Source organism: Budorcas taxicolor, chromosome 15 (assembly GCF_023091745.1).
Source record: "Budorcas taxicolor isolate Tak-1 chromosome 15, Takin1.1, whole genome shotgun sequence".
Classification (NCBI taxonomy): Eukaryota; Metazoa; Chordata; class Mammalia; order Artiodactyla; family Bovidae; genus Budorcas; species Budorcas taxicolor.
This window is the reverse complement of record NC_068924.1, coordinates 23,809,283-23,834,943: the sequence shown is the minus strand read 5'-3', so window position 1 is coordinate 23,834,943 and position 25,661 is coordinate 23,809,283. Positions and strand designations below refer to the sequence as shown.

Here is a 25,661-nt window from a genome sequence, read left to right as displayed (position 1 = left end):
GGAATAATTACCGATGGAGCAGATTTGGGTGGAAAATGAGAAGATCGATTTTGGAAATATTAAATTTAAAAGGCCTGTTTGACATCAAGGTGGAGTGTCAGAAAGACAGTGGAGATCCAAGTGTGCCGTTCAGGGGAGAGAGCTGGGCTGGACCTGGATAAAACTTGAAATCATAAACTTGTAAATGGTACATAAAAGTTATGGGAAAGGATGAGCTCTCCTAGGGAGCAGATATAGAAAAGAGAAAAGGTTTTATGTCTCAGCAGTAGGTACTTCCAATGTTGAGATGTCTGGGGAAGGTGGAGAGGGCAGTGAAGAGTATGGAGGCGTAGCAGGAAGACCCAGAGAGTGGTACTCTGGAGACCAGAGAGGCTTCTGGGAGGAGGATCTGTCAGCTGGGTCAGGTGGTATTACTCGATATTTGGGCAGTTTCAAGCTATTGTGAGTGCTGCTGCTGTGAATATTCTTATATATGTCTTTTAGTGCACAATGACTTATTTCAATCCATATTTTTTTTGAGACGCATCCATGTTGGCTATACCTGTAGTTATTTCTTTTCATGTGTAATATTTCTTGATCTGAATACACAAGAGAATTGATAAATTTGTTGATTGACTTTGGAGTTGCTTTGAGTTTTTTTGCCATTATGAACAAATCTACTGTGAGCTATTTTGATTCGTGTTTTTTTATGCACGTAGGCCAGAGTTTCTTTAGTGTTTAAAGACTCGCGATGTAATCGGTGAGTACTGAAACATGCCTGTCTTCATCTCAGTAGGTATTAGGTGTCTGAGATGGTAAGGAATCCTCCTGTAATGCGGAAATCCTGGGTTTGATCCCCGGGTTGGGAGGATCCCCTGGAGGGAAAGGCTACCCACTCTAGTATTCTTGCCTGGAGAATCCCCATGGACAGAGGGGCCTGGTAGGCTCCAGTCTGTGGGGACACAAAGGGTCGGACACGACTGAGCACTGAGGGACTAAGCACACAGCATTAGTGACATCTCCCACCATAGTGTTTGAGGGTAACTCTTGCTGTTATGATTGTTAGCTTGTAAAATTGTTGCTTGTGTCTTTGGTATAAAATGATTGTCTTGTTTTTAACGAGAATTTTAAAAACTTAAATAATGATACTGATTATCTTTTCCTTTTTGACCGTTCATGTTCCTTCATGTGACATTTCTCTTGGTATCTTCTGCTGGTTTTTCTGTTTGTTTCTTTCTATTGATTCTTGATATTCATACTGATAGTGACCTTATTTTCTTGATATGAATCCATTTTTCTGGACTTGGGCATTGCAAATACCTTCTTGTTGATGACCTGTGTTTTTCCTCTGTGGTGATGAGCTAATAAATTAGCTTTCATTTATTAATCTCCTGCTGTGGTTTATGCTTTTTGTTTAAGAACTCCTATACCATGACGTCATAGGATATTCTGTTATATTTTCTTCTAAAATTGTAATGTTTTGCTTTTCACATTTAAATATTTAATTCATCTGAAATGGATTATTTTGGTAAGACATAAGATAGAAATATAGTTAGATCCGTCACTGCCCCCCAGCACCTCCCCTCGCTACCCAGGACCTTTTATTGAAAAGGCAGTACTTACCCACTGATCTGCAGTATTAGCTCTGTTACATTATTTTCGTGTTTTCCATTTTACTTCATTATCTGTTTTTAATTCTTAGCGGTATAGACCTAGGAGTGGAATTGCTAGATCATATAACAATTTATGCCTAAGTTAAAAAAAAATTCTAGAATACCTTTTTTTCATGACTGCAACATTATCACACTTAGAAATTAATAACAATTTCTTAGTCTCATTAAATACTATTGTAGGAATTTCCCTGCTTGTCTCATGAACAACATGTTGGTAGTTGGTTTGAGAGTATAATGACCCGCATAAGATAAAACATTAAGCTATGTTTGAAGTCTGGTTCAAGATGGCAGATAATAGAAGGATGTGCACTCATCTCCTCCTGTGAGAGGACCAAATTTGCAACTAGCTTTGCAGGAGGACAACCTGCAAAAATTTGCAGCCAGACAGGACGACACTGGAACCCACCAAAAGAAGATACCGCACATCCGGAGAGAAAGAAGCAGCCAAGGTTGGACAGCAGGAGGCATACAGTCATGGAAAAAATCAAATCCCGTATCTGCTGGGTGGGCGACCCACAGGCTGGAGAACAATAATGCCAAGGAAGTTCTCTCACTGCTGTGAAGGTTCTGAACCCCATGTCAGGCTTCCCAGCCTCGGGATCCGACAAAGGGACTGGAAGGCCAGGGAATCTGGCCCTGAAGGCCAGCGGGATTTGATGATAGGATTTCCAGAGGACTGAGGGGAAAAAAGACTCCAGTCTTGGAGGATATAAACAAAGTTTTGTGTGCACCAAGACCAGAGGAGAGGAGCAATGACCCCATCGGAGGCTGAACCAAAACTACCTGCAAGGGTTGGAGGGCCTCCTGTGCAGGCGTGGGTCGGCAGGGGCTCACCACAGAGCTGGGGCCACCGGATGGCCCCCTTTGGCGTAAACCCGCTTGGAGGTTGCCATTAACTCAACTGTAGAGCCTGTAGACCCCAGGGCTGGATTGCCTCAGGCCAGACAACTACAAGGGAGGGAGTGCAACCCCAGCCATCAGCAGATAATTGGATTAAAGCTTCACTGAGCAAGGCCCTGCCCAACAGAGCAAGACCCAGTTTTTCCCATCAAGTTTTTCACCAGTCTCTCCCATCAAGAAGCTTACATAAGCCTCTTAGCCTCAAGCATCAGAGCGGGGACAGAAGAAGCAAGAAAAACCATATTACAGAATGTTAGTCACGATGAAAAAGCAGAAAGTTATGTCTTAGGTGAAGGGACAAGATAAAATCCCAGAAAACAGCTAAATGAAGTGGAGATAGGCAACCTTCCAGAAAAAGAATTTAGACTAATGAGAATGAAGATGATCCAGGATCTCAGAAGAGAGTGGAGACAAAGATGAGAAGATGCAAGAAATGTTTACCAGAGACCTAGAGGAACTGGAGAGCAGACAGATAGAGGTGAGCAATACACTAGAAGGAGCCAGCAGCAGCATAACTGAGGCGGAAGCATGGGTAAGAGAGACCTGGGAGAACTGGAGAGCAGACAGATAGAGGTGAACAATAGGCTAGAAGGAGCCAGCAGCAGCATAACTGAGGCGGAGGCATGGGTAAGAGAGACCTGGGAGAACTGGAGAGCAGACAGATAGAGGTGAGCAATACACTAGAAGGAGCCAGCAGCAGCATAACTGAGGCGGAAGCATGGGTAAGAGAGACCTGGGAGAACTGGAGAGCAGACAGATAGAGGTGAACAATAGGCTAGAAGGAGCCAGCAGCAGCATAACTGAGGCGGAAGCATGGGTAAGAGAGACCTGGGAGAACTGGAGAGCAGACAGATAGAGGTGAGCAATACACTAGAAGGAGCCAGCAGCAGCATAACTGAGGCGGAAGCATGGATAAGAGAGACCTGGGAGAACTGGAGAGCAGACAGATAGAGGTGAACAATAGGCTAGAAGGAGCCAGCAGCAGCATAACTGAGGTGGAAGCATGGGTAAGAGAGACCTGGGAGAACTGGAGAGGAGACAAAGAGAGGTGAGTAATACGCTAGAAGGGATCAGCAGCAGAATAACTGAGGCGGAAGCATGGATAAGACACCTGGAGGACAGAGTCGTGGAAATCACTGCCACAGAACAGAATATAGACAAAATAAAGACAAGAAATGAAGACAGCCTAAGAGACCTCTGGGACAATGTTAAACACACCAACGTTCACATTACAGGGGTCCCGAAGGAGAAAAGAGAGAAAGGATCTGAGAAAATACTTAAAGAGATAATAGGTGAAAACTTGCTGAACGTGGGAAAGGAAATAGCTAAGCCCAGGAAGCACAGAGTGTCCCAGGAAGGATAAACCCAAGGAGGAACACACCAAGACACATAGTAATCAAACTGACAAAAATTAAAGACGAATAAAACATTACAAGGGAACTCCCATCAGGCTATCAGCTGATTTCTCAACAGAAGCTCTGCAAGCCAGAAGGGAATGAATGGCATGATATATTTAAGGTGATGAAAGGGAAGAACCTACAACCAAGAATACTCGACTCAGCAAGACTGTCCTTCAGATTTAATGGAGAAATCGAAAGCTTTTCAAACAAGCAAAAGTTAAGAGAATTCAGCACCACCAAACCAGCTTTATAGCGAATGCTAAAGGAACTTCTCTAGGCAGGAAACACAGAGAAGGAAAAGACCTACAGAAAATAAACCCAAAACGATTAAGGAAACGGTAATAGGATCATACATATTGATAATTACCTAAAATGTAAACGGATTAAATGCATCAACCAAAAGACTTGCTGGGCAGATGAAAACGTGCATCTATGCACTTCTATTTACCGCATCACTCTGCTTGACACCCCCCCCTCCCAAATTGTATGTAATTATTTTATATTATTCAATTAATCATGTTCCCATTAAGACTTGCAATTGTAATTATCTTTTTTTTTCTGGCTATTGTTTGTGAAAACAGATAAACATCTTTTACTATTGTGATTATGTAACTGTCACTCGTTTAATACCATTGTATCATGATTGGCAACAGAAAAATAGTAGAGCTCTATATCACCAAAATTAGGATATAATAGAAAAACCTTTGAAAAAAAAAGTTTTAAAATCCAGGTGCATACCAGAATTATCTTGAAATTTTTTGAAAAATTCAAATGCTCAGGTATTGCTTATTTTCTCCAGAGCTCCAGATATGTTTCTAATGAGTAGTCATGTTTAAAAACAACTGGACTATATGATGACCTTTTATCTAGTTTGTTTCACTTTTTCTATTTCATATTCAGTACTCCCATTTCATTTAGTTTATGTTCTCCAGCTTTTCCGTCTCTTTTTTAAATTTTCTTTCTCAAGCCTTTATCAGGTGTAGTAGAAAAGCTTTTGTATACATAAATATAAATATGTATTATATATATTTTTAAAAACTTATGAATTTTTGCCTAACTAGAAAAAGCATGACATTTTGATTCCACTTGTTTGACTTAGTATGAATAGAATGAATGCTTGATTTCTAATTAAAAAATAGATAATGCATGAAGCAACAAAGGTTTACTGTATGGCATGGGACTATAGTCAATATCTTGTAATAACCTATGATGGAAAATAATTTCAAAAATAATATATGTATATTTGTATAACTGAGTCATCTTGCTGTGCACCTGAAACATTGTAAGTCAACTATACTTCAATAAAAAATATATGTTAAAAAATATGTTTGAAATGTTTTTAAGATTCCTTTTATCTGTAAATTCTTATCTCTTTTTTAGTCATGTTTCATACGTTCTGGAATTTTCTGTTTGCATTTCTGTGGTATACTTCAATGAAGTTTTATGTCCTCTGTCTTTCCTGTTAATTTAGGTGCTTATCTGGCATGACAGTGTCATAGGTAGTATTGTGTATATTTCTTCTGTTTTGTCATATCAAGAAGCAAATAATGTCTGGTTACCCCCTTTTTGTGTTGTTAAAATTGTTAGGGTGCTCAGGTTGTCAGCTTGATTCATTTGTCATAAAGTTCCCCACCTAGTGTTTCCAGCCACCATTGGTGATTATTGCTTAGATTCTTTATTTTATTGGAGGTTTCAAAATGATAATATTTTATATATCATTACCTTGTAATTTATTAGTTAGAATCCTTTTTCTCAGTTGTGGTAAAAACACATTAACAAAATTTACATTTTAACCATTTTTAAGTGTATATTTCAGTAGTGTTAAGTATATTCACATTATTGTATAAAAGAATCTCCAGAACTATCTTGTAAATCTGACACTTCATTCCCATTAAGTAACCCTTTTCTCTCTCTATCCCACCCCTGGTAACAGCCTTCTGCTTTCTGCTTCTATGAAGTTGACTACTTTAAATACCTCATATAAGTGGAATCATATAGTATTTATGTTTTCATGACTAGCTTACCTCATTTAACATAATATCCTCAGTGTTCATCGATGCAGTGGCATGTGACAGGATTACCTTTCTTTTCTTTCCAAATTTTTTCCTTATGCTAAATTACACATAACGTGAAAGTTACTATCATAACCATTTTAAAGCATACAATTCACTGGTATTATGTACATTCATGTCATCGTGCAGCTATCATCACCATCCGTCTCCAGAACCCTTTCTTTGTCTTATGAGACCGAAACCTGTACCCATTAAACAGTAATTCCCTATTACTCCCTCTCGTAGCAACCTCCATTCTTTCTGTTTTCCATGATTTTGACTACTCTTAAGTACCTTTTAAAAGTGGGATCGTAGCGTATTTGTCGTTTTGTGCCTGGCTTGTTTCACTTAGTATAAGGTGTTAATGCTCATTCAGATTGTAGCATGTTAGAATTTCCTTTCTGTTTCAGGTTGAATAATACTCCATTGTATGTGTATACCAGATTTTGTTTATCCATTTATCTGCCCATGGATATTGGGGTTGCTTCCACCTCTTGACTGTTGTGAATAGAGCCATTTGAACTTGGATGTGCAGATGCCTCTGAGACCCTGATGTATACCCAGAAGTGAGATCGCTAGATCATATGGGAGTCTACTTTTAATTTTTTGAGGAGCCTCGGTACTGTTTGCCGTAGCATTTGCACCATTTTATAATCCTACCAGCAATGCAGAAGAGTTCCAGGTTCTCCAAATCCTCACTAATACTTGTTATTTTCTGGTTTTTGGTTGTTTTTTGATGGCCATTGTAGTGGATGTGAGGCGATAGCAGCACATTGTGGTTTTACTCTGCACTTTCTCTGATGATTAGTGACGCTGAGCATGTTTTCATATGCTTGTTAGCCATCTTATATCATCTTTGGAGAAACGTCTATTCAAGTCTTTTGCCTATTTTACAGTCAGATTAGTTCAGTTTTTATTGTTGGCAAGTTGTAGAAGTTCTGTATATATTCTGGATATTAACTCTTTATCAGATATATGATTGGCAGATATTTTCTTCGATTCTGTAGATTGTCTTTTCACTCTTTTGATTGTGTCCTTTATGCTTTTAAAGTTTTTACTAAGCTTGATTTAGCTCTGTTTGTTGATTTTTGTTTTTGTCTCTGCTTTTGGAGTCGTTTCCAAAAAAATAAATGTCATGAAACTTTCTCTGTTTAACATTTTGAAGAATTGCCAAACTGCATTCCTCTAGCTTTCCCAGCAACTGCACCATTTTACATTCCCACTAGCACTACACAAGGTTCTGACTTCTCTACATCTTCACTGACGCTTGTTATTTTTAGCCTTCCAAGTGGGTGTGAAATGTTAATCTCATTGTGGTTTTGATTTGAATTTCCTAATGGCTAAAGAAGAAATGGAGTAGCCATCATGGTCAACAGAAGTCTGAAATGCAGTACTTGGATGCACTCTCAAAAATGACAGAATGATCTCTGTTCGTTTCCAAGGCAAACCATTCAATATCACAGTAATCCAAGTCTATGCCCCAAACAGTAATGCTGAAGAAGCTGAAGTTGAACGGTTCTGTGAAGACCTACAAGGCCTTTTAGAACTAACACCCAAAAAAGATGTCCTTTTCATTATAGGGGACTGGAATGCAAAAGTAGGAAGTCAAGAAACACCTGGAGTAACAGGCAAATTTGGCCATGGAATACGGAATGAAGCAGGGCAAAGACTAGAGTTTTGCCAAGAAAATGCACTGGTCATAGCAAACACCCTCTTCCAACAACACAAGAAAAGACTCTACACATGGACATCACCAGATGGCCAACACCGAAATCAGATTGATTATATTCTTTGCAGCCAAAGATGGAGAAGCTCTATATAGTCAACAAAAACAAGACCAGAAGCCGACTGTGGCTCAGATCATGAACTCCTTATTGCCAAATTCAGACTGAAATTGAAGAAAGCAGGGAAAACCACTAGACCATTCAGGTATGACCTAAATCAAATCCCTTATGATTATACAGTGGACGTGAGAAATAGATTTAAGGTACTAGATCTGAGATAGAGTGCCTGATGAACTATGGAATGAGGTTCATGACATTGTACAGGAGACAGGGATCAAGATCATCCCCATGGAAAAGAAATGCAAAAAAGGAAGATAACTGTCGGGGAGGCCTTACAAATAGCTGTGAAAAGAAGAGAAGCGAAAAGCAAAGGAGAAAAGGAAAGATATAAGCATCTGAATGCAGAGTTCCAAAGAATAGCAAGAAGAGATAAGAAAGCCTTCCTCAGCAATCAATGCAAAGAAATAGAGGAAAACAACAGAATGGGAAAGACTAGAGATCTCTTCGAGAAAATTAGAGATACCAAGGGAACATTTCATGCAAGGATGGGCTCGATAAAGGACAGAATTGGTATGGACCTAACAGAAGCAGAAGATAACTAAGAAGAGGTGGCAAGAATACACAGAAGAACTGTACCAAAAAGATCTTCAGGACCCAGATAATCACGATGGTGTGATCACTCACCTAGAGCCAGATATCCTGGAATGTGAAGTCAGGTGGGCCTTAGAAAGCATCACTACGAACAAAGCTAGTGGAGGTGATGGAATTCCAGCTGAGCTATTTCAAATCCTGAAAGATGATGGTGTAAAAGTGCTGCACTCAATATGCCCGCAAATTTGGAAAACTCAGCAGTGGCCACAGGACTGGAAAAGGTCAGTTTTCATTCCAATCCCAAAGAAAGGCAATGCCAAAGAATGCTCAGACTACCGCACAGTTGCACTCATCTCACATGCTAGTAAAGTAATGCTCAAAATTCTCCAAGCCAGGCTTCAGCAATAGGTGGACCGTGAACTTCCAGATGTTCAAGCTGCCTTTTAGAAAAGGCAGAGGAACCAGAGATCAAATTGCCAACAACTGCTGGATCATGTAAAAACCAAGAGAGTTCCAGAAAAACATCTATTTTTGCTTTATTGACTATGCCAAAGCCTTTGACTGTGTGCATCACAATAAACTGGAAAATTCTGAATAAGATGGGAATACCAAACCACCTGACATGCCTCTTGAGAAACCTATATGCAGGTCAGGAAGCAACAGTTAGAACTGGACATGGAAAAACAGACTGGTTCCAAATAGGAAAAGGAGTACACCAAGGCTGTATATTGTCACCCTGCTTGTTTAAGTTATATGCAGAGTACATCATGAGAAACGCTCGGCTGGAAGAAGCACAAGCTGGAGTCAAGATTGCGGGGAGAAATATCAATAACCTCAGATATGCAGATGATACCACCGTTATGGAAGAATGAAGAGGAACTAAAAAGCCTCTTGATGAAAGTGAAAGTGGAGAGTGAAAAAGTTGGCTTAAAGCTCAACATTCAGAAACGAAGATCATGGCATCTGGTCCCATCACTTCATGGGAAATAGATGGGGAAACAGTGGGAACAGTGTCAGACTTTTATTTTTTTGGGCTCCAAAATCACTGCAGATGGTGACTGCAGCCATGAAATTAAAAGATGCTTACTCCTTGGAAGAAAAGTTACCACCAACCTAGATAGCGTATTCAAAAGCAGAGACATTACTTTGCCAACAAAGGTCTGTCTAGTCAAGGCTATGGTTTTTCCAGTAGTCATGTATGGGTGCGAGAGTTGGACTGTGAAGAAAGCTGAGCACCAAAGAATTGATGCTTTTGAACTGTGGTGTTGGAGAAGACTCTTGAGAGTCCCTTGGACTGCAAGGAGATCCAACCAGTCCGTTGTGAAGGAGATCAGCCCTGGGATTTCTTTGAAAGGAATGATGCTAAAGCTGAAACTCCAATACTTTGGCCACCTGATGTGAAGAGTTGACTCATTGGAAAAGACTCTGATGCTGGGAGGGATTGGGGGCAGGAGGAGAAGGGGACGACAGAGAATGAGATGGCTGGATGGCATCACTGACTCGATGAATGTGAGTCTGAGTGAACTCCGGGAGATGGTGATGGACAGGGAGGCCTGGCGTGCTGCCATTCATGGGGTCGCAAAGAGTCGGACATGACTGAGCAACTGAACTGAACTGAACTGAATGGCTAATGATGTGAAACATTTTTTCATGTTCTTATTGGCCATTTCTGTATCTCCTTTGGAGAACTGTCCATTGAAATTCTTTGCCCGTTTCTAAAGTGTTTTTTTAAATTATATATTATTTTATTAAAGTTGGTATTTTTGTTTTTCAGTTGCAGGAATTAATATATTCTGTACATAGTTCCCTTACCAGATACATGATTTGCAAAATTTTTCTCTCATTTTGTGGGTTGTCTTTTCACTATCCTGATGATATCCTTTGAAGCCCAAAGATATTTATTTGGTGATGTCAAATTTATCAATTTTTTCTTTAACTCCTGTACTTTTAGTGTCATCCGGAAGACGCCATTGTCTAATCCAAGGTCATGAAGAGTTACCTATTTTAAGAGTTTTGTTTTACCTCTTATCTTGAGGGCTTGATCCACTCTTTGAGTTCATTTTTGTAAATGATGTGAGGAAGGAGTTAAAAGTCATTTTTTGCCTGTGGATATCCAATTGTCCCAGCACCTTTTGTTGAAAAGATATTCTTTCTCTGTTGAATTGCCTTGGTACCTGTGTTGAAAATCAGTTGACTACAACTGTGAGGTTTATTCCTGGACTGTCAGTTCAGTTCCACTAATTCTGTTCCATTGATCCATACATTTATTCTTAGGGTGGTAGACAAGGTCTTGAGAGTGTTAGTTTTACGTTCTTTGTGATTTTTTTCTTCATAAATTATTTCATTGCTCATATATAGAAATTCGTTTAACTTTTGTTCATTGATGGCTTATCTAACTGCCTCTTATTATTCATTATGCCAATTTTCCGTAGATTATTTTGGGCTTCATTGTATGTGTGAATTACGAGTTTTGTTTCTTTGCATTCTTTATTTTTTAAACTTTTATCTTATTTTCTTATCACACTACCCGGAACTTTGAGAGCCACGGTGAGTAAAAGCCCTCACAAGAGACATCTTCATCTTACTCTTGCTTTTAAAGGAAATTTCACAATTCAGTATAAAGTCTGCTGTGGGTTTTCCATGGATAATTCTTTCTCAGTCTAAAAATAGTTTTTCTCTTCCTACTTGGCTTGGAGTTTTTATTCCTTGATAGAGGTTGAATGTTATCAAATACTTTTTCTGTATCTATTGAGATGATCATTTTTTCCTTTTAATTGTTTAGATAATGAATTTTACTGGTCTCTTTTCTAGCATTAGCTTGATATTTCATTTCTACAATGAATTCAGCTTGGCCTTAATATATAATCTTTTGTGGTATGTTAGCAGGATTCTGTTTTGCTTATATTTTGGCTTTTTACATCTATGATCATGAGTGAGCTTGTCATTTTGCCTTTCTCTTACTGTCCTTGATTGGCTTGGGATGTAACAAGGTGTTATGCTGACTGTAAAATGGGTTGAGGAGTAGATTCCCTATTCTCTAGAGTAGTTTGTGTGAGATTGAAAGTACCCATTTTTTGAGTGTTTCACTTTTAGCTGCTACTTTACAGCAAGTACAGTATTTAACCTACAGGTATGGGATATATTTCTGACTCTGAAGTAAGGCTGCAAAAGGGGGTATTTGCTTCATTGCACTTTAGCAGCTTGTTATTACTGTACTGTTAACTAATCTTAAGGCTACAGTGTGGCAGTAAGTTATTACTTTGACTCTGGCATGGAGTAATAAAGTTGTTATTTCACAAATGAGCCATTGTAGTGAGAGCTAATTTTGTGACTGCTTTTACCTTTTTACCTTCAATATAGACAGAAAGGCAGTGTTTCCTGCATGTAGACTAATTAAATTTCTGTTTATCTTACAGAAGTGATAGACCTTACTCACGATAGCAAAGATGATCTTCAGGCTGCCATTGCTTTGAGTCTGCTGGAGTCCCCCAAAATTCAAGCTGATGGAAGAGATCTTAACAGGTTATTGACTTAATTTATAATCTTTGCTCCACACCTTAGTGTGTAGGTCAAAGACAGTTCTGCCAGGCTTCTTTAATTGCACCTAAATGAAACTTCTTTTATGAGAAAATTTAAATTCATGTTAGCTTACTTAACTCTTTGGTTCAGTTTTGAAGAAGCTAAATATGATAAGAGTCTTATTGCAGCTTGCTGTCTTTGAGTTGAGTAGAAACTGCAAGGTTTTGTAGTTTTCATTTGATAGGATGGAAACCAAATTAGAGCAAATATCTGATGAAAATACATATTCTCTTTTTTTTAAGGTGTCTATGAGTTCATATTCTGTTTATAAACCTTGAGCCTCTGTAAACTTTGAGAGTTACGTGAAAATGAAAGTTATCATTAACTCCCCTGTCTCAGAAGTGACTAGAGGGATATATTTTTTGAATTAGTACTAATTTAGTGATTGGTATTGTTCACAAATACCCAGTTCCAAGGGTGGCATGTTAGTTTGTAGACACGTTGATCCCCTCCTATTGCTGAGTTGCTTAGGACCATGATATGTGTGTTAAACAATTTGGAGGCGCTTAGCTTTTGCCGAGTGTCTCTCTTGGCTCTTTCAATGGCAAGTCTGAAATAAGGCACTTTCATTGAACTGTAAAACTTTTAATAGTCTTGAGTCTCAACTCAGTTCCATCAGGGGCCTTACTGGTAATAATCTCTGCTAGGAAGGATTTTAACAACTTCATGTTTAAACCTTACTTTTCATTTATGTTAAAACTAAAGTTATGATATGCCTAGTGATAACCCAGTTAGTAGTGTACCTGACATTTTGAATTTCCTATGAAAGGTTATCTACAGCCTCCTTATAGTATAACAGTTTAACTCTTTTCTTTTTTGATGTGTGGTATGTTGGCACAATATAGGATGCACGAGGTAACCTCTGCAGAAACTAAACGCTCAAAGAGAAAACGCTGTGAAGTCTGGGGAGAAAATCCCAATCCCAATGACTGGAGACGAGTTGATGGTTGGCCAGTTGGGCTGAAAAATGTTGGCAATACATGTTGGTTTAGTGCTGTGATTCAGGTATGAAATTTTTAAGAGACAACTGTGTCTTCTGGAGACAGTTTTGTAATGTATTAAGCTGAAATATGAGAAACACAGCTTTGAAAAAAATGGAGACAGATAAATAAACTGGAGCGTTCTCCCCATGGTATGATTGTATTTCGGTTACTTTTTTACGTTTCGGACCTAGACGCTCTGGTGTCTAAAGCGGGCAGTACTGAAAACAAAGTCTTCTGTGCTTTTAAATAGGCTGAGTGTGTGGTGTATTCCAGCAGAGCACGAGTTAATTAACAAGGAGAAACCAGTCTTTGAGAGGCTATTGTAAGGGACCAAGCAGGAAGGAAATGGTCACGGCCTGGAATGGAAAAGTGGCATAAACTGTGGTAGGTGGGAGTAAAAACATTCTCAAGGTGTTCAGGAGATCAGATGTATAGGGCATGGCAGGCAGCCTCGTAGGGATATGTGCAGGAAGGGCTGAGGAAGACCAGATTTCTGACTTGAGCTACCAGGTGGGCAGCAGTGCCATTTGACACCAGAGGAGGAATAATTTGCGTGTGTGTTAAACGTGGGGTTTGGTTAGTTTTAAAACATGCTTAGTTGTAGGGTCCACATGGAACTACCGGGTAGGCAGTTATCTTTGTGAATCTGTTGTTCAGTAAAAAGACCTGGGCTGCAGATAAAATTCTGGGAATCAGTAGCCTGTAGTTGGTGATCAAGCCCAATGGATGGATGGATGAATTGCCCTGGGGAGCGTGTTGCCTCTTAAGCCTAACGTGGCTGCAGTGCAGCACTTGACCCCATCCTGCGAGCTTCTCCTTCACAGTACTTGACAGCAACCCAACTGCTCAGCCAGAAACTGAACCCTCTGCTTCCACGCTTAAAACCCATGGATTCCTTCAACTTACTCTTTGCCTGGCACTGTTTTCACACTGGGGAAACAGCAGTAGATAAAACAAGGCCCACACTCCCATGGAGTTTGAAAAGAGTGGGACATACAGGATACAAATTACAGATCAGGTGGTGCCGAGGACTATAAAGGCGAATGAGAGTGAGAGGGACTAGAGAGGGAAGGGGTGCTGTTCATTCAGGGGGGTTGGGTAAGGCCTTTCTGCCACAGTGAGCATCCGAGCAGAGGCTGGACTTGAGTGAGGCATTGGATGGGCCATGTAGTTGCATGAAGAACGTTTCTTATGATCACATAAAGAACGCTGCAGACGGAGCGGACGGCATACAAAGACTCGGGGTCAGGAGCTTAGTATGTTGAGAAATAGGGAGAAAGCTGGGTCTGAGTGCCAAGGGGGAGGAGCAGGCAGCAGTGACGACAGCGGTGGTGGGGGGACGGTGGTGGGGGGACGGGGAGCCCGGGGGTCATGCCGAGGTCTCAGGAGTTAGGAGAGGTGGTAAGTGTCGGAAGGTTTGGGGCAGACAAGTGCTGTGATTCTGCTTCCGCTTTAAGCGGCTCACTGGCTTCTGTTCACTGGGAATTAGGGACGTCAGTCAGTTCTTTCCTTTTGAGAGAGAGGGAGAGATTGACTGAGACTGAGACCCTGCCCTGAGTTGACGTCCCTCCTGTGAGAGCTGATGATGAGGGGACAGCTGAGAAGAGTTTCAGAGGAAGCATGGCAGGATGGGACAGGGAGCGTGTGGGGAGGGCTTGGCCTCCAGGAGCAGGAGGGCAGGAGAGTAACGGCAGAGGACAAGGAAGAAGTGACGACTGCTAACTCAACTTGAAATGGTTCCTAAATAGTCATTTTTTCCTCTGAAATAAGCACCACTTTCTGAGACAGCATGGAAAAGTTGACTGAATCTCTTTAAGAGGATGAAAGTTTAAAATAGTTGTCAACAGCGGGAAATCAGTTGGCACCAGAGCACAGTAGTAGAATTTCTAAAAATATGAAGCCCTGCTTGAGCTTATAGACTTAAATGTATAGTGGTATCAGTGTGCCCTGCTTTATCGAGACTTTTTCTCTTGGCAGTGCTCCATAGTGCTTAAGTAGAAAATTAAGTTCATCTAAGTTGGAGGATTTGCTGGGTTAGATTAAAGAACGAAAGGGCAGTTTGAGAATTTAATTAAGGGTGGTTAGAGATCATGGGATCAAAGCTGGGGAGAGGGCAGAATGATGACAGGAAGGAGGTAATGACTGGGGAGACAGGGAAGATACTCATTTGCTTGGGTTCCTGATGATGTCAAGACACAGGTGTCCTGTGAGCCAGAGGACAGGTTATGGTTCTGGAGAGGGGTGTTCTGAATTTGTGGTCTGACCTCTGGCAGTTGTTTCAGGTACTGACGTATCCTGGGTGTGGATGAGGGTGTAGAGATGGAGCCGAGGAGTAGGTCACAAGAGGTAAGATGCTCAGGGAGCTGGAGGTCCCCAGGCTGAACGAAAGTCCCTGTGTTCCCTCCATGAATATAAGCCAGACAGCTGCTGGGTGCCTAGTGCTGTTCTGAGCCCTTGAGGTACAGAAGTGAACCAAACCCAGACTGAGCCTTGCCCTTAGGAAGGTAGGTTCTTGTGAGGCAAGATGGACAAGGAACAGTAAGTAGAAAGCAATACAAACTTAACTAGTTAACTAGATAGCTAAGTTTCTACACTATGTTAAACTGACTGTGTTCGGTGTGGTGGAAGAGAGGAGGGTGAGGGAGATTGGAGCTGCCTCGGGAGGGCGGGAGGAGTTTCCCACGTCGACTGCTAGGTCAGGCCAGGACTCTTGAGGGGCTGAGACTGGAGCACATGCCTGGGCAGCAGGCAAGGGAGAGAGCCCATAGCTGCTGGGGGCGGGGGCAGGGGTTGGGGTGTTTCAGGCGACGGGACGTGCCTCGCAGGGTCCCAGCATGGGCGCGAGCTTGGTGTGCTCAGAGTCCCGAGTGGCTGGAATGCTCGGAGTGGAGGGGAGGGTCATCGGAGGTGTTGCTGGAGAGGTAACTTGACTTTTGTTCTGAGTGACATGGGGAGTCATCGTGCGGGTTCTGAGCAGAGGACTGATGGACTCTGGCTTGAGTTTTCAAAGGCTCCCTCTGGCCCCTGAGGAGAGCAGAATGGAGGGGTGAGGATGCAAGTGTTGAGACGTGTGAAGGGGGCTGCCGCAGTCATCACCGTGAGGCGTGCTGGCCGGGGCCAGGCTGGTGGCCGTGGGAGTGGAGGAGAGGTTGGAACCTTGATTTATTCCCAAGGCAGAGCTGAGAGGGTGTCCCGTGGGTTGGATGTTGACCGAAGTCACCTAGGAAGGATGGTGGACTTGGGGTAGTCAGAAGACCTCTCACTCACCACGTGACAGTCCTCAGTGACTCGGGAGCTCTGTTTCGGTCACACACATTAGAAAGATAGGGAGAAGGACCTGTGTGGAGAGTGAGCTGGTAGAGAGGAGGTTCTGGAGGCAGGGAGACGGTGTGTGCAGAGCAGGGAGTTGGATTAGGTGCTCGGGACGGAGGGAGAGGAGGTGGTTCTGAATAAAATAGTGCCCCAGAGTCAGAGTGCAGCGGCCTTCTTACTGGATGTCAATGGTTAGTAAAAGGAAAGGAGTCAAAAGATTATTCTGAAGTTCTGAACTCTGATGCCTGGAGGAGGAGGATGTCATTAGTGCTAGAGAGACTTCAGGAGAAGAAGCAGATGGTGGACGGCCAGCCAGTATTGGATTGGGAAATGTGAGTAACGTTAACTCACACTGTTGTCATTTTTAAGAATCACAGCATCTTTGGGGAATGCCAGACTTTGGTGAAGCTGCAGAGGTGCAGGGAAGGGACTTGGGAATGTAAAACCATTTTTCTCGTGGTGGAAGAGAAGTCCTGGAACTTTGCTATTAGCAGAACAGGGATGAAACTGAGAGGAGTGGAGAAGGGCTAGGTAGACAGGGGAGGTGGGAAGAGAAGAGAGCCGGTGGCAGGTAGAGCTGAGCATCCCAGGCCTGGCTCCAGACAGAACTGTGCTATCCTAGCCTCACCTGACTAAAGTTGCCAGGCCAGGTGTCCATTCCTCCTGTTGGCTGAATCCCAGTAGAGCTTGTGATGTTCCCAGTCTCGGTGTACTATTGGCTGAATTCTGTAGAGCTTGTGATGGAGTCTGGGAGGTCGGAGGCCCGTTGTCCACCCAGGCCGCTGCTTCAAGAGTTCTCATCTATGGGCTGGAAGGCTTTTTCACTGGAGGAGTATGCTGGGATGAGGAGTTAGGGTCATACAAGAGATTTTTTAAAACATCAGCTTTGAAAAGAGAGTTAGTCATAGTTGGAAAAATGTGTAATTTATAAGCAATGAAAAGGAATTCCTCTCCCTAATTCTGCCAGTCCGAGATATCTACTGTTAAAATTCTTAAAATACAGTACTTACGACAAAGAGTAGAGAGTAATGAACACAGCTGTACTCGCCACCCAGTTTTAGAAGGAAATGTTTGAAATCCCTGTACTGTTGAGTCCCTGTTGTCCCCGTTCCCCCATGTGTGCCTGCCTTCCTAGATACACCCACAGGTGTATGTAACCCTAAACAGTGTACCATGTTATTTTATATAATTAAACCTCATATACACAGCATAGTACTCTTATTCTTCTACACAGACTGTTTCTGAGATGCATCCGTGTTGATATATGTAACTCTGGACCATTCATTTGTACTGTGTAGAAGTCTGTCTTATGAAAACATTGTTTCTACAGCATTAATGACTGTATAATCATCTGCTGTACAGGTGCACTATAGTTTATTTAATCTTTTCCTATTAGCCATTAGGTTGCTTCTAGTTTTTCTCTAAAAAGGATTAACATTCTTCCTGCTAAATTTTTATACATAGCCATTATTTCCTTAGAATAGAAATACCAAGTTAATGCTTATACACATATTTTTAAGATTAAAAAATATTTTTTTTTGCTGCAGTTATTTTGAAAGAAAGGCTATTAATCCATTTCCTTCTTTATTTCAGTCTCTGTTTCAATTGCCTGAATTCCGAAGACTTGTCCTCAGCTATAGTCTACCACAGAACGTACTTGAAAATTGTCCAAGTCACACGGTAAATTGTTGTTGAGGAGTCTTCACTGTTCAGCCCCTTTCATCCCAAAGGCCTTTAGATTTTGGTTAAAGCTGGTGACTGTGATGTCCTCTGGCTTTGGCAACATTTGTTTCTGTTTCCTGATGATCCCTTTTATTTCTTCGTGACAAGAAATAAGGATTTACAAAAATGTGACGTTAAGCAGGAATAAAATGAGAAAAACAGTCCTAAGAAAGCAACGGGTCACTGTGGTGGCCTCAGCTTCTCTGCCACTGGGCCTCCTTCAGGCTCCTTCAGCCACTTGCGCTGAGCGATGCAGAGTGGGTGGCGTGACGCGGGAGGCCTGGAGCGTCATAGAAGAGCCTTCAGCTCATTCTTGCCACAGGGGGTAGCCTCCTGCCCAGATCAGCCCTGCCCCGCCAAGATTTCTCCTCGGCGGTGCTGTTCCCAGCAGGGGGGAGGGCAGCGGCTTTAGGGAGGGAACACTTCTGCTTTCTGACAGTGTGCGGCCTCTGGCTTCTGTCAGTACACAGGTAGTCTTGAGTTTAGGGCAGTCCCCACCACAGCCCTTATCAGAACGCCTGTAACAATTTGAGACCCGACTCTGATCGAGATCTTCATAAATGTAAATTAGGGAGTGATTGTTAACAACTTTTCTCTTTACACATCCTAATTTTCCAAATACAAGGTTATAAGAGTACATATGGCCATCTTTCCTGCAGGAAAAGAGAAATATCGTGTTTATGCAGGAGCTTCAATATTTGTTTGCCCTGATGATGGGGTCAAATCGCAAGTTTGTCGACCCTTCAGCAGCTCTGGACCTCTTAAAGGGAGCGTTCCGATCACCTGAGGAGCAGCAGGTACAGGAAGCCTCTAGTCCTGGAGCTGGCAGTGATGCCTTGTGACCATCACTGTGATGCTGCTTTGTCTCAGCTGTAGAATAAGCTGTGACCGTGACGGTGTAGGACTTTAGTGCCTGCTTTTGCCCTTTATAATGCTTAAGGAACAGGTGGTAAAAAGAAGGTACGTGCGTGTGTGTGTTGTATAGAGGAGGCTGGCAGTGCTAAAGGAAAGAAGTAGTAGAAAGAAGAGAGTGTTCCAGGGACTGTTGAATTAGAAAGGAGTGTGGAAGATACCTCAGTGAATCATGGCAAAGGGTCACTGGGGAAAAGAAAGCCCGTCCCTTTTCTGCATCTTTGTCTTGGAATGGCCCAGATCGAAATCCTGATTTTAAAACTGTCTAAACCCGAGTTCAGTAGCTTTTCTGAGCAATCTTTCTTTTCTAGTCACAAGTCTATTCTTTTCCCTATCTCCTATTAAAATCAAAACTAGCACTGTTCATACAATTACTTTTTTTTTCCCCCTCTGTTTGTCTAAAGGCCTGACAGTTCTACAGAATTCTCAAAACATTTCAAAATGTTTCCTTTCTCCCTACAGATCTCCTATTCTAGAGGACTACAGTCTGTTCTTTGAACCTTTCTGAAAGGCCTAGCTGGAAGTGTTTGATAGTTTGTTACAAATAGATGTGGCTGGAAGGGGCCGCATTCCATTTCCTCCTAGTCAGAGATCCCCTAGCGCACCTTGTGTGCTGTCTGCAGCCTTGGGCTCCAGTGTGCCTTGTATCTTCATGCTATTTGGACCTGAACAAGGAAACTTGCACAGTACTAGAGCCTTACTCATTGGTGGGGTAAGGGCAGAGTTTCATTTGCCCACATACAGTGTTGAGTCTAACTCTTCTGCCCTTTGTGCCTCTCTTACAGCAAGATGTGAGTGAGTTCACACACAAGCTCCTGGATTGGCTGGAGGACGCCTTCCAGCTAGCTGTTAATGTTAAGTGAGTGTGGCGGATTTGTACATTCTCCTCCTCATAGCGGTTCAATGAGAATGATGATACAGGAGATTATTCTTCTCAAGTAGAAATGACTGATTTTTACCAAACCCCATGGGGTAACCACTCACATTTGTCATTGTTTATCCCCCTTGCCTTTGGTTTTCCCCTCTATAGATAATCACATTAACCTGTAACTTTTTACTAAAAGGGCCATAGCTATTAACTTTTAAAAGTCAACACCTGTGCTGTAAAATGTATTGAAAGGTCAAATCAATCCTTGATGTGAGAATGGAGGTGTAATATGAATACATTGAATTTAATTGTTTCAATCACTGACAGAAGTAAAATTCAAGGCGAAGAATATAAATACCTCTTACCAAATATAGATGGCAGAGGTATTTGTTTCCTAAGCTTTTTTTTTTTTAACTCTAGATGGAAGAAGTATGTATCATAAAACAGCTTTCCAATACATTTAAGAAGGGATTATAGAAATAAACTTTTCTTTCCATTTCTGTTGTGCCACCAGGAAAACGTTTTCATTTGAAAAACTGCACAAGAGGGCTCATTCTTGCTTTTATACAACTTCTATACCTTATATACTTCTGCCACTGGATATGGATGTTATCTATTGAATGTACACACATACATGTATTTGCATGTATGACTTCCTTATTAGACTTTCAGTGCCTTAAGACCAGCAATCGTGCCTGTTGCCTTTGTGTCTCCAGAATTTAGTACAGTGCTGGGCATATACTTGATCAGTGCGTTTTTGAACTAAACTTGTTCAGTGAGTAACTAATCCTTTACTTTAGACCATACCTGGCTCTTAATGAAAATGTTTTACTTTTGCTTTTGAATGATTGTTTGATTTAGTATATTGCTTACCTCATCCAAATGATACAGAATTGTTTCCTTGTTTTAAAAGTAGCAATCCCAGGAACAAATCTGAAAATCCAATGGTGCAGCTGTTCTATGGTACTTTCCTCACTGAAGGGATTCGTGAAGGTAAATCCTCTGCTCTAAATGTTGATTCCCTGCTTGTGACCACATGTGTATTTACTGTGAAGAGGCTTGAGAGTCAGACAAGTGCAGGTCTGAATACTAGTTCTGCCTCTTTGATGTGTGTGACCATGGACAAGCTCCATGATCCTGGATCATGAATCCTCAGTCTCTTCATCTGCAAAATGGGCACAGTGTTTGTTGCAGAGATGTTATATTGAATTGTATAATATTGCCCAGCCCAAACCTGGTATTAATATCAGATGTATACTGATATTTATCAGTTTTCTCTGTTTTTTTCAGACATAATATCTAAACTCAAAGTTCCGTTGAGTCAGACTGCCAAAAAATGTATATCTCTTCTAGTGGCTTATCTAGCTGTGCATTGGACACATGGCCAGCCATTCCCCATCTAACCCTTGTCATCTTTTACCCTTCTGATAGGCTCCTTAAAACAATCTAATCCACTATCACTTCCCCAAAACAGCATTTCTTACTGTCATATACAACTAGCCAAGCATTCAAATACCCTATTTATTTTATAATTGTTTGTGTATATAAATAAATAATTTTACGTATGTAAAGATACGTGCACTTCCCTATGTGTATACTTTTTTACCGTTTGTGTTAGTCAGGATCAAATGTGATTCATTTGTGACTGGTTGATATATGTCTTTTCAGTTTTTTCCAGAATCTGCAGACTATCCCATCCTCCCATTCTTTCTTCCTCGAAATACATTTTTTTTTTAAAGAAATTAGGTTATTCTCATATATTTGCTACAGTCTAAAGTTTTGCTGCTCACTTATCTGTGATATAGTTTAACATATTCCTCGTTGCTCATCATTTCATACATCGATAGTTGGATCTAGAATTTGGCCAGATTCAGGTAAGGCTTTTTAGTCGAGACTAATCTGTAGATGGCGGGACAGCCTTTGATTAGGAGGCATGTTACCTCTGGTTGTCTTTCTTTTTTGTGAGGTTAGCAGTTGTCACTGATCTGTGAATGGATCCACTGGTTCATCAAGACCATGTATACTTCTAACCTGTTTTCAGCAAATTGCTGAATTAAGATGATACTGTTTCTGTGGTGCCAGGAAAAAAGCTTTAGAAAGCAGTAGTGATACCTTTAAAAAAGCAATCTGTCTCTTTGCCTAGGAAAGCCCTTTTGTAACAATGAGACCTTCGGCCAGTATCCCCTTCAGGTAAACGGTTATCGTAACTTAGACGAATGTTTAGAAGGGGCCATGGTGGAGGGTGACATTGAGCTGCTTCCTTCCGATCATTCAGTGAAGTACGGACAAGAGGTGAGTTGGATATTTTTGCTTTTGCCAGTGACAAAGCCAGTTAAATAGGACTGAGCTTTTGGGCAGACTGTTTTCACGTCATGTATTAAATAACTTCTTACACTTAGCAGGATTTGTACTAGCCTGAAGTGTCTTTATGAGTTGATAAGAGTAGTGAGTCTTAGTATTTGATAATTAAATTCTTGTAATTTGAGTTAATCATATAAAGGTTGTATGCTGCCTCTGATGTTTTAAGTATGATCAAGTTTCTCTCTTTCTGTTGAAGCCTACCTGTACCTGAGTAGGGAGAACCCACTGCCTCCATATTTTCGGAGGGTAAAAGTACAGTGATTAATTCCTATGGTATGCCATTTAGAATATCTTCCCTATTATAGTATTTACTATTCTCAGTTGTAAATTCTGCCTTTGCTTTAAATTTTTTTAATTTAAGATTGATTTATTTGTTTTTGTGGGTTGTAAAGAAAAGGGGAAGGTGAAGGACGAGTAAGGGTAATTAATATCTCAACATTCCCATTGGGTTAAGAATTACTGAGTTATATTGTAGCATAATTGCCAGCACCACACAGCTTGAATTACTCTCCTTTCATCATACATTTTGAAACAGAATTGTGCTTTTTATGAGTCCAGTCCAGTAATTACTTATAAGAGGAAGCAAATCTTTCTTGAATTTAATGGGGAGCCTGACATGAGCCTTGTCAAAGTACATTAGCTGTAGAGCAGTATTAGAACTGGGAGAGAACTGTTGTCTCCCTGGCTTTCCAAGGAGCGTGTTGATTCCTGATTGGGAGGCATAACATCTGTGCCACTGACGCATGCTCTTACAAAAGAGAAAGAGCGTTTATTCACAACTTGGACCTCCGGAGACTTTTATTCAAGAATCGGACCTCTCTATTAAAAAACATAGAAAATAGTGCCTGTTTAGATTTAGCTCTGAGGAGGTCGGGCAGACTGTCTGGTTCACCTCATGCCGACAAGGCTGTGTGGAGGGAATATAGCTATTTGCACCTTTGGTAAAGGGAACATGTTAAAGTTACTGGTATGAACCTCTGCCACACAGGTGAATTGAACAGAAATGCCTTTCCTGGTTTAGTCTTTCCTCATCTATGATCAGTGACAGTTGGGATATATATGTATTTCTATAACTCAGTACTTTCTTTTCTTGAAACTCAAGGTAACTTAATAGGTTGATTTGTTTAAGTCCTTTGTGATATCCATAAATTCTTGGAATTCAGAGATTTTTTTCAGAACCCTCAGAATCATGAGGCTGTTTCAATTTTCGTCTTTAGTAGTAAAGGGGATTCAAACTGTGTGTGAATAAGTAGTATAGAGGACGTGTACATGTATTAGTCTTTTTAGACAATTTCTGATTGGTTGGGCTAGCTATTTTCTCCAGGTTTTAAGCCTCTTAAATGCTGATGATGTAGTGAATGATATGTAGATTTTTGGTACAGGTCATATATTTAAAGGTCAGTATTTCTGACGATGATAGTTGAATTAAAATGTTGTTCACTGGCTTGTCAGTTTGGCGTCTTGAGGAGCGTTTAACCATATTCTGTAAGAAGGCATGATTCTGTATGGGCATTTTAACTATTTGGGATTAAAAAAAAATTTCAGTATGAGTTTGATTTGAATATAAATTCTATACCAAAAGAGAGTCTAATGAGGGATAGTTTAAATCTGGCTATTGCTGTTTCCTAAACTTAACTTTTTGCTCCTGTTATTTCTACTCTTGATTTAGCGTTGGTTTACAAAGCTACCTCCAGTGTTGACCTTTGAACTCTCAAGATTTGAGTTCAATCAATCCCTGGGTCAGCCAGAGAAAATTCACAATAAGCTTGAATTTCCTCAGATCATTTATATGGACAGGTGAGTTCTGTGGTTGGTTGTCTTCTTGTTGTGCTGTGGCAGAAGTCAGCTTGTACTAAGTGTAATGTCCTTAGTACTCTCCTGGAGGTCTTGATAATATGCAAATTTGGATTCAGTGGATCTAGGTGGGGGCCCAAGAGTTTGCATTTCTAAGAAGTTCTCAGGGTGATGCTATTTTCTGATCTCTGGACCACAATTTGAGTAGTTAGGCTTTAGGTGAAAGCTCTGCTCTCTGCGATGATGAACAGTATGTGGAATAGCTGCCATGTATTTCTTTCTCATCTGAATACTATTTGTATTCCTGAAAAAAATACTAGACAGACTGACGGAATTTTAAGTCTGTTTTATCAACATATAGTTTACATACAAAGAAATGTTACCATCCTTAAGTGTACAGCCGACGAGTTTTGATGACTATATGCAGTCAAGTAACCACTACCGCAGTCAAGATACAGAATATTTCCATCGCCCATGCCCCTTTATAGTCAGTCCCTTCCCTCTACCCTCAGGCTGCCACTGACTTATTCTCTGGCCGTCTAGTTTTGTCATTTATCAAGTGTTACAGTTAGGGACATTAATAATCATTATGCACCCTGTTGTGGTCTTTCACTTAGAATAATGTTTTTGGAATTTATATGTGTTGTTGCATGTATCAGTGATTTCTTTCTTAATATTGAGTAGTATTACATTGTATGATGTACCACAATATTTTTTCCATTAACTAATTTAGGGACATTTCAGATGTATCCAGTTTTAGGCTATTATGAATATGAATTTTCATATAAAAGTTTTGGTGTGGCTTTTAGTGCTTCTGGATAAGATACCTGGGAGTGAGATTCCTGGTCATTGTATGAAAAGTATTTTTTTAACTTTATAAGAAATTTCTAAACTGTTCTCTAAAGTGGCTATATAATTTTGTGTTCCTATCAGCAGTGTATGAAAGCTACATTTGCTAAGTTCTCACCAGTATTTGGAATTATCAGTCTTTTAAATTTTAGCCATTCTGTTGGGTTTATTGGGGCTTTTCTTGGTGGCTCAGATGGTAAAGAATCCACCTGCAATGCGAGAGACCTGGATTCAATCCCTGGGTTGGGAAGATCCCCTGGAGAAGGGAATGGCTAGCACCCACTCCAGTATTCTGGCCTGGAGAACTCTTACGCATAGAGGAGCCTGGCGGGCTAGCCCGTGGGGTGGCACAGAGTCAGACATGACTGATCGACTTTCATTTTCACTGTTCATTGGGTTTATAGGAATACCTTTATTTTTCTTTTGACTTGTATTTCCATGATAATGACACTGAGCATCTTTTTGTGTGCTTAATTAATGGTCATTTATATATTTTCTTAGGGGAGGTATCTTTTGCCTACTTTTTAGTTTGGTTGATTGTGTTCATACTGAGTTGTAAGAGTTCTTTATATATTTTACATACGAATCTAAATCTATCTTTGTTTGTCTCTTCCATTTCTTTGCTAGTGTTTTTAAAAGAGCAGCAGTTTTTAGTTTTGATGAAGTCTAATATATCAGTTGCCCTTTCATAGTTTGTGCTTTTTGTATTCTAATTAAGAAATCTTCCAACCCAGGGTCACAAAGTTCTTTGATTTTTTTTCTAGAAATTTTGTGACCTTTACTCTTACGTTCATGTCTGTGACCATTTAGAGTTTATTTTCATATATGGTATGAGGTAAGGGGATATTTTTGCAGGAGGTGGTAAGGCGGCATGTGGTTATCCAGTTATTTCAGCATCATTTG

The 25,661-nt window shown here is 40.8% G+C and overlaps 1 protein-coding gene across 3 annotated transcripts in view; it reads left to right on the top strand.

Annotated features, from left to right (window-relative positions):
• Window positions 1–25,661, top strand: part of USP28 (ubiquitin specific peptidase 28) — a 70,372-nt gene that overhangs the window by 22,497 nt on the left and 22,214 nt on the right. For 2 of the 3 annotated variants that reach the window (XM_052652991.1, XM_052652989.1), the window contains exons 4-11: window positions 11,795–11,900; window positions 12,803–12,962; window positions 17,846–17,932; window positions 18,634–18,771; window positions 19,672–19,745; window positions 20,668–20,747; window positions 21,898–22,046; window positions 23,785–23,912. In XM_052652991.1, the coding sequence (XP_052508951.1) occupies window positions 11,795–11,900; window positions 12,803–12,962; window positions 17,846–17,932; window positions 18,634–18,771; window positions 19,672–19,745; window positions 20,668–20,747; window positions 21,898–22,046; window positions 23,785–23,912 (922 nt within the window). The remainder of the gene's footprint in view (window positions 1–11,794; window positions 11,901–12,802; window positions 12,963–17,845; window positions 17,933–18,633; window positions 18,772–19,671; window positions 19,746–20,667; window positions 20,748–21,897; window positions 22,047–23,784; window positions 23,913–25,661) is intronic. The other variant, XM_052652990.1, reaches the window with a different exon arrangement.